The following is a 9582-nucleotide window of genomic DNA, read 5'->3' on the forward strand; positions in this document are numbered from 1 at the left end:
TAAAATCCAACATGAACTGACTTCACGGTCTGTCTGGATAATTATGAAAGTAGAATAGTCCCTTTGTCGGAAGGTTACAAACTATCATGAATGTTTGTAGAACGAATCTGATATGTTTCAAAGAAATAACAGATGGTTAAAAGAAAATCTAAATTTCTTTATTAAGTGCGTTGAATTTTATATAATTTTCTGGACATATAAAAATAGAATTATTATTATTGCTCCTCTAATTAAATACTGGTATCAGCTTTATGTAGCGCTTAAAAAAAGGCAAGTAAGAAAGACGTATTTCATATCATTTTTATTTATTTCCACGATAAAAAGCAAATACTGTTTACAAAATGAAAGAGTACAAAATGAATATTGAAAAATGAACACAGCGTAAATTACATTGTAATTGGAAGTGTAAACGGGGCATCACATGAAGTAAGCTTTAAAGTGAGTGCCCCTCAAATTGGTCTAAATAAGAAAATAAATAAAAAAGAATAAATATGAATAATAAAAAAATAATATTAATATGAACAACATAAATTATGTTAACAACATAAAAATGGATTAAGTACCATTACAAAAAGTATCATTTTCAATTCGACATCTATTTACATTTGTTTCATATTCATCTAAATAAGCTCTTTTACGTTTCCTCTTAAAAATATTAATAAGGTTGCATGTTCTTATCCCTTTTGATATGAAACTCCATATATTTGATCCTTCATTATGAAATACCCCTTTGTCCCAAAATTTGTATTTTTTCTTCTAGATATACAGATTGTTTGTTTGTTTGTTTCTGGCATTGTAGGTATCTAATCATTTTTAAGTGGCACTACACTTTTAGTCATCACAAACGACTCTACTTTTTCATTTTTAGGAAGCACTTTATGTTGTCATTTTTTTTTTTTTTTGGAATGCACTAAGCTTCACACTATAATTTTGATTACTAGCATATCTATTTACAAAGAAAATAATTTATAAACTGATAACTTAAATTTGTGCCCGTTAGATGATACACCATACTCACATATGAAATTAAATAGAATAGTAAACCAATACATCAGGGTTAAATATCTATGACTCTAAAGTCGAATAAAACTCTTCAGAGGTTTTTAGGATTCGCCCTGGATATGGATATGGACTGCCCCTAACTCCACACGCTTATGCTTCTTTCGAGGACATCGCCCTCAATATCTACATCAGATTTATCAAAGGAATGATATAAGGGATAGGCCTATGGTTCAGTTCTACTGTGGGAAGAATATTACCAATGGACACATTTAGCAAAACCATACTAATTATTAACATGAAATAACAATAGAACAGGTGGTGCTAGATCTAATCTACGTATTAGTATAGTTATCAAGACACATTATAAGGCTAGGCCGTTTGCGTGTCAGTATATGAACAAGTATATGGTGATAAAATAGTTATTACAAGAGATAATTATTACCTTTAAATAATATGTTACTGTGTTTTCAGTCACACTATTAGTGTATCAAGCAACTATTGGTTGACGGTGTCTTTTGCCAGAATGTAAGTTTTTAACATTTATTATATATTATTATTGCTATATATAAAAGCTGCATTGGCTCATATAAAAGAAAATCTACCAACCTGGTTGGATTTTATCTTATCAGGGGTTTCAGTCTCGTTGTCATCTGGCCTGCTGCTACCCGGCCACTTGCAACCCGATCATTTGTTGCCCGGCCTTAAGCAAGGCTTTAATTTGCCACCCGGCCTTTTGCCACCTAGACCCGTTGCCATCCTTTTGCCACCATTGGCCTGAAGTTATGACCACCTTGCACTGTAAAAACAGCTAGCGTGGAAGGAGGATTTAAATACAAAGCTCCACGCAATTTGTCCCATTTTTTTTAGTGACACGTTTAAAAGTCAGGCCTAATGAGTTTAGATTTCTGACGTATTAAACATCATGATGTTAGATACCTAAGCACATTTAATGCTAAACACGTTAAGATCCTAAGCACATTAAGCTATGTCCTAAACACGTTTAGCTTTTAAACGTGCCACCAAAAACGGGACAACATTGCATGGAGCTTTGTGTTTCAATCCTCAACGCTGTTTTTACAGCGTACCTTTGCCATCTGGACCCAGATCCAGATGGCAAGGACCCAGATACATTTAATGTTAAACACGTTAAGATCCTAAGCACATTAAGCTATGTCCTAAACACGATTAGCTTTTAAACGCGTTGCTATCATCCGGCTTTATTGTAGGCCTAATTCCGGCTAAATTCAAAACTAGACTAATAAAACATAAGAAAAGTGTTACAGATAACACAAAAGGTGCCATCACCAGAGCTACTCGGGCCATAAAAACAGTGAATGCCACAGACAAAAAGAAAAAAAAAAGACAAAAAGAAGCTATTTGGATGTGGAAACCAGCGGTACGCCAGAAATTTGGTCGACGGGCCGGAATAAAAAAAATCCCTGTTAGGGTCGATGGCCCAGAGTTTTTATGGCTTAATTTGGTCCTAAATGTGATTAGACCACAATATAACGGATTGGCAATCAAAATAGCGTTCTTTGGTTAGGCAAATTATTATTTTTTTAAAAATTTTGGTCCGATTACCTAGTCGTTCGTCGGACTACAGGGGTGTCAGGCCTGTCCGACGGGTGGGAAAATTCACCGGCTGGGGCTGTCGGCACTGCCGCAGTGCGAGAAAAAGCTGCTGTTTTCTCTTGGCACTGCCGCAGTGCCGGCTAAAAAAATGCTGTTTTCTATCGGCACTAACGCAGTGCCAAAAAGGTGCTGTTTTCTATCGCACTGCCACAGTGCAAAAAAAAAAAAAAAAAGCTGTTATTTTCTATTGGCTTTATTGCTGCAGTGCGAAAAAAGCTCCGATTTTCTATCGGCACTGCCGCAATGCCAAAACACTGCATTTTGCTTTCGGCACTGCCACTTGGAAAGCTGCTGTTTAATTAATCAAATCGATTATGGTATCAATAATTAGTTAGGTCAGGCAACAGTGAAATTGGTTAGGTCTAGCCAAGCCTATATTATTGTTAACATTAAATTATATATGCTTTACAATTAATTATAATTTCTAATTATTAAATATATACATAGGCCTATGTCTAGGCCCATACATACAACAAAAAATAAAGCAAAAAAAAAAATTATATATAAAATTGTAGTAGTAGTAATAATAATAATAATAATAATAATAATAGCAGTGCTCGAATAATACTATAATAATGAATAATAATATTTTAATAAAACTTTACTTGACCTTTTTACGATAGTTTGATTAATATAATAAATCAGCTTGCGTCTATGCAAAACCTGCTTTTTTAAATAAAGATGTTATCTATTTTATTCTGTTTTAAAAAATAATCTTATAAATTATAAGTTTATTTTCTATGATAATTCTATCCACATAATTTATGTTTTCAATGTTTGTGTGGTTGATAAATAATATATCGACTCTTCTCCGAGATTCTAAAGAAGATCAAGGTGCTGCACTGGATTATTTCATCCAGTTTTGCAGAGAATCTCATCTAGAGCTCAATGCCAGCAAAACCAAAAAGATGATTGTTGACTTTAGGCGGGAGAAAGTGTATAATCCTCGGAAATCCTTTATTAATAATAAGCCTGTTCATTTTTTTAAATATTTGGGGACAATTTTTGAGGATAATCTTTCTTGGGAACTTAATACAGATACCATTGTCAATATAGGACAGCAGAGACTTTATCTCTTAAGGAAACTAAACTCTTTTAATATTGATAAACATATTCTTAAGATTTTTTTATAACTCATTCATTGAAAATGTCCTCTCTTTCTCCTTTATATACTGGTTTTACAATATTGAGGTTAAAGAGAAAAATTCACTACATAAAATAGTTAACTTAAGTTCTAAAATAATTGGTTGCCAGCTGCGTAGTTTATCTTCTCTTTGTAATAGACAGATTTTAGATAAAAGTAAAACTATCTTAAAAATCAGTAATCATGCAATGTTTAATGATTTTGAGCTTCTACCACATAGGCGTCGTTTCCTGTTTCCGGTTAGTAAAACAAATAGATGTAGAAATTCGTTCCTACATGTTGCCGTTCGACTCCTTAATAATGAGTAGGGCTACTTCTTATAGTTTTTTAAATCAAGATTCTTTTTTTTTCATTGTATATTTTTCTGTGTTTGTATTTTTAATGTCATGTTTTTATGATGCTTGTAATGTCGACCTGATTTGAATTGCCCCATGTGGGATTATTAAAGATTTATTGAATTGAATTGAATTGAATAAAATAATAATAATAATAACAATATTAATAATAATAATAATAATAATAATAACAATAATATTAATAATAATGAAGGTTTTTAATAAAAAGGAATAATAATACTTCAATAGGCCTATTTGTGATAGTGTGATTAATGAGATATTTGTTGATTAATTTATAGAAATATATAATAGGTATATACCATTAATAATGATTCACCATATTAAAGAAACTTACAATAGATGTAAAATCTGGTGATTTTTCAATAAAATGTTACCTATTTTATTCTGTTTCAAAAAATAAATTACATTATGAAGTTTCATTGTAAATTCTATGAGAATTTTATCCACATAATATATGTTTTCAATTACTAAAGTACTTAAGCATTTAAACAATTCAGTGGGCCTAACTCTGGATGCAGATGTAAGACAAAACAAAAACAAGAGCATCGCAAAAGTGTTTTCGTGCGTGTGACGTGTGCAAATGTTAATACTATCACGCGATTACCGCGTATTTTTGGTAAGCAGAGCTCAGGATGGTTCCCACGAGGTGGCGAATATCCGTCGGAATTCCGTATAAATCAACTGAAATTATGTAAATAACTTTCACAAGAACTTTACGAATACCTTTATTAATATATCTTAATTAATATATCCTAATTAACATCTTAAAATAGTTAATTACTAATAATTAATAGATCGATATAATTAGAAATAACTATATATTATAATTGTGAAACAAATATAATATAATTTTAACTATTATATAGACTAAGCTGGACCTAATCAATTATTGATATTAAAGCCAAATATTTAGAACATCATTAATACACCTTCATGACAGTCCAGACCTCCAAATGTTTTAATAACTAACTGAATTCACTTTAATGCAATATTCTGATCTTCATTCATTATTATTATTATCGTTATTAGGCCTATTACTTTTTATTATTATTTATTTATCTATTTATTTCTATTTATTATATAATAATAATAATCTGTATTATTATTATTAATATTATTTTCAATTTATTATTATTTATTTAATATATCTGTATATTAAATAAATAATAATAAATTGAAAATAATATTAATAATTATTTATTTAATATATCTGTATAATAATAATAATTATTATTATTATTTTTATTATTCTTATCATCATCATCATCATCATCAGCATCATCATCATCATCATCATCATCATCATCATCATCATCATCATCATCATCATCATCATTATTATTATTATTATTATTATTATTATTATTATTATTTCGCTTCCATTATCATTATTTCTCTGGTAGGCAGCTTGTATAGGGACATGTTCCCTTTTTTGCCTACCAGTCTCATTACTTTTTGAGTGAAATAAAATTATGAATTATGAATTATACCATCGATAAAAGCATCGATTCGATTAATTAACAGCAGCTTTTCGCACTGTGCCAGTGCCGATAAAAAACAGCAACTTTTTCGCGCTGCGGCAGTGCCGATAGAAAACAGCAGCTTTTTTTCGCACTACAGCAGTGCCTAATCAGCAATTTGAAAACAACTGCGAAAAAATTGCAAGTTGTTCTCGGGTGGGACTCGAACCCACGATCTCCAGACCATTAGCTTGGCATCATACCTTTAGACCACCGAGCTTGCTCCTGATGGCCAGGGTTGAATTCGAGTCCAAGTAAGCAGCGGGTACTGCAGGGTTGACAGTAATTTTTATTGTCGTGATGGAATAATAGACAATAAATAGATTTGCGTCATGAGAAACATGTATAGGTGTAATTTTGCCCTACCTGACGTGGAAATGTACAGAATACTCAGTCAATTTGAAAACAACTGCGAAAAAAATCGCAAGTTTTCCTCTGGTGGGACTCGAACCCACGATCCCCAGATCACTAGCCTGGATCATACCTCTAGACCACCGAGCTTGCGCGTGTCTAATCATTTTCTTATTGTGATGAACAATCCATATAATTATTAAATATTACTAATACTATATACAGTTACCATTGGTTTGATATGTCATGTTGTATTAATGATTTATTATAAAATTAATATTATTATCTTAAAATCAGAGCAGAAACAATGAAGGTTGTATTGGGTTTGGTGGTATTACTCTATGCGTTTTGCATGGCAACAGCTGAGACAGCTGATTGGCATAATGACTACGATCAACCCGTGAACTTTACTTGCCCCAAAGGCCAAGCTATCTACAAGGTAATATCTGTCCACAATGATAAGAAAGAAGACCGGCTTTTTGAATTCTTCTGCAGGTGATTGTAAAATGTTGTATACGTGAAACATCTTAAATACATAACTATTAATCGTTTAAAGGTTTTAAATTTGTAAAGCACAAAATACAAAAACAAAATGTTTTATGCGTTATAAAAACAATGTATGACCATATGTAGGACTATGGAAAAAATAACACAATAAACATGAAAACTATTTATCCAATCCAGCACCAAAAAAAAATACTGGGCATTGAATGAACCCTAGTTAGCACCTGTCGAGGAAAATATGAAAATTTGTTATCTACCAGGGTAACAAACAAAAATGAGTGCATCTAGTGAATTTACATTTTTTAAACCTTTTACGAGAGAAAGTTTAGAATTTAATTAGAAAAGTACTGCAATCTGCAATCGTATTAGGCTCGTACCGTGGGGGGGGGGGGTTAAGGGGGTTACGACGAACCGCCCAAAAACTGGAGAAGGCCCGCATTTAAAAAAACGAAAAATTGATATTAGTAGATATATTCACAATGTTCTCCAGAGTATCGGAGATAAGGGTCCACTACTTTCCACTGAAACAAACCTTCCAAAAATTAAGTAACGCTACGGGCCTGCGTATGAAATATATTTTACCTCGTTACGATGTGTCATAAAAGAGATAATTTAATCAAACTTACGGCAGACAATGCCCAAAAAGTTAAGCACATTTAGGGCTTGGTTGTTTAATAATGTTTCCGTAAAATATTCTAATATGAATTATGTATTATTTATACACAGACCACTTCCAGCAGACTGTTCACAAAGTGTTTGGACGGGATACATTAATGACTTTGACCAACCATTCGCCAGTGACTGCCCTTACAGTGGCATTATTATTGGTGCTTACAGCTACCACGTCGACAAACATGAAGACAGGAGGTGAGTATTATTCTTAAGGATCAGCCTTTTTCAGGTTTCTTTTGTAGAAAAAAATGTAGAGTAGATAAACATTGAAATGATTAAAATCGAATAATTATTTGCAGTGCATAAGCCTATAAAGTAAATAGATCAATATAGTTAAAAGAATGAGTAAATAGATCTTTAAAATCCAAAAATTATTACAATGAAAGTGTTTGTTAAACACAATTACTTATCAGTATCAGTGTTGTATGCTATGCTTAGATTATCTTGATTAATTCACAGTCAGCCCAATCCGATGTGGAAAATCCGTTACAGTACTATATGTCCAATTTAAAAAAAAATGATTTATTACATATGCAGTATTTATTAGGTCTGTGTTTTTTTAGTAATTTTATTTTATCATTTGATTCATTTCGATTTATAATTTTTTTTTTAAATTTCTTTTTGTAGTAACCGAATAACATATAGTTATACATCAAATGTTTGGACAGAATCATTATTATAAAACACCTACACATAACTGATGTTTGACATATGACAATGGCAGTTGTTTCAAACAAAATTTTGAGTAAAATAAATACCGTAATCCCACATTGCTGTATTTTTATTAATCAGGTGGATGTTAAACTGTTGCGAAAGTGAGCATTCGTATACTGTGAACTGTTATACCACACCGTACGCCCATACTTGGGATGGATACCACGAATACTCAGCTCCAAGTGATTACTGGATCCATGGCGTGGCAGGCCAGCACAGCAATAAGAAAGAGTATGTAATAAAATGTTTAAATCATCACAATGTTATCATATTCAAATTAAAATTATTTTCTATTTCCTCACAAAGTTAACTGAACATAATTTTAACTAAAACATAATAACCACCAACATCCTCGCCATGGTCATCAATATTACATAAATAATTGAATAATTTAAATGATTTTTATCATTCGTATTCCATTATTAATTATTTTGGATATTTTGGTTTCTGTTATTTAAATTTTGTTTAATCTGCCAATATCCAGACACTCTGCTTGTTGAATATCACATTGCTGTAATGATACTATTATCTAGTCAATGTCAACTTTTATGACTGGTATTTTTAATTTGTACGGTATATTATATTGTACATATCATAAATAATTGATAATACATAAGCTTATTATTTTATTAATATCATTATTATTATTATTATTTTATTTTAATTATCATTATGATCATCATTATAATTATCTTTATAATGTGAAACATCAATTTTTTTTTTATTGATTTTTCAGAGACAGACTATGGCAGTACAAAGTATGTCAAGTGAGAACAACTTAAATCAATGGCAGACTGATGATTCTGTGCATGTGGTATAACATTTTGAAAGGCAAAAAATATAGCCTATACTATAAATTTACCAACCTAATTTTAATGTAAATTACAGACAACACAAAGAGAACAATATCGTGCTTCTCATGAAATCGTAACTTCGAATAATTGTACGAGTAGGCCTGAGGACTTGGATAAGCTAGAATTTAACTGTCAATTGAGCTAAACTTGTATGGTACCAGTAACAATTATTCAAAAATATATTTGTTAATAGGTATCCGTTATTACCTAGCTTTCGAATTACATGTATGCACTGATAATATCTTTACCTGCAGCTGGTTATTTCAGCCTTGTCTAGTTTCCAGACTTGTATACAGTTTATTAGTTCACCTCTTTGCTTTATGTTATTAAATGCATTACTTAAACTATACTCGATTAGATTGCGTTGTTGGAAAAAAGTTATTTAATAAAAACTGAATAATTTTGAATACTACGGAAGCGCATAAGTGTCATCCTACTTCAGACTTGTCAAGATTAATTATCTTGACAAGTCGACATAATATACATATCATGTCGACATGCATAGATACATTTTCCTGCCATGTTGACCTATCAACGTTTAAAAATTGCCATGGTGAGATACATTATCTTGTCAAGTTGACTTCCAGAAAAACATATGTCGTCATGGCGATATAGATTAAATTTTGCCAAGTCGACATAATAAAAATTATATGTTGTCATGACGATATAGATATATCTTGCCAAGTTGGCTTCACAAAAAGTATATGTCGTCATGGCAAGATAAATTATTTTGCCAAGTTTACGTTCAAAAAAGCACATGTCATCGATGCGAGAGAATATCTTGCCAAGTCGTCATAGTAAAAAGTATATGTTGTCATGGCGAGATAGCTTAT

At 31.4% G+C, this 9582-nt stretch overlaps 1 protein-coding gene across 1 annotated transcript; it reads left to right on the forward strand.

Annotated features, from left to right (window-relative positions):
- Positions 1 to 1373: 1373 nt before the first annotated feature.
- Positions 1374 to 9103, forward strand: LOC117111053 (dermatopontin-like). The gene is made up of 5 exons (XM_033253935.1): positions 1374 to 1527; positions 6303 to 6500; positions 7236 to 7376; positions 7974 to 8126; positions 8632 to 9103. The coding sequence occupies exons 2-5, from the start codon at positions 6313 to 6315 to the stop codon at positions 8675 to 8677; spliced, it is 528 nt and encodes a 175-aa protein (XP_033109826.1). The 5' UTR covers positions 1374 to 1527; positions 6303 to 6312; the 3' UTR covers positions 8678 to 9103.
- The last annotated feature ends 479 nt before the right edge of the window (positions 9104 to 9582 follow it).

The sequence above is a fragment of the Anneissia japonica genome, unplaced genomic scaffold, assembly GCF_011630105.1.
Source record: "Anneissia japonica isolate Jap-2015-1 unplaced genomic scaffold, ASM1163010v1 scaffold573_len2283161_cov171, whole genome shotgun sequence".
Classification (NCBI taxonomy): Eukaryota; Metazoa; Echinodermata; class Crinoidea; order Comatulida; family Comatulidae; genus Anneissia; species Anneissia japonica.

Coding starts and splice junctions, on each gene's coding strand:
- LOC117111053 (XM_033253935.1), top strand. CDS start 6,313: ATGAAGGTTGTATTGGGTTTGGTGGTATTACTCTATGCGTTTTGCATG. Junction 6,501..7,235: donor CTTTTTGAATTCTTCTGCAG/GTGATTGTAAAA, acceptor ATTTATACACAG/ACCACTTCCAGCAGACTGTT. Junction 8,127..8,631: donor CAGCACAGCAATAAGAAAGA/GTATGTAATAAA, acceptor TTGATTTTTCAG/AGACAGACTATGGCAGTACA.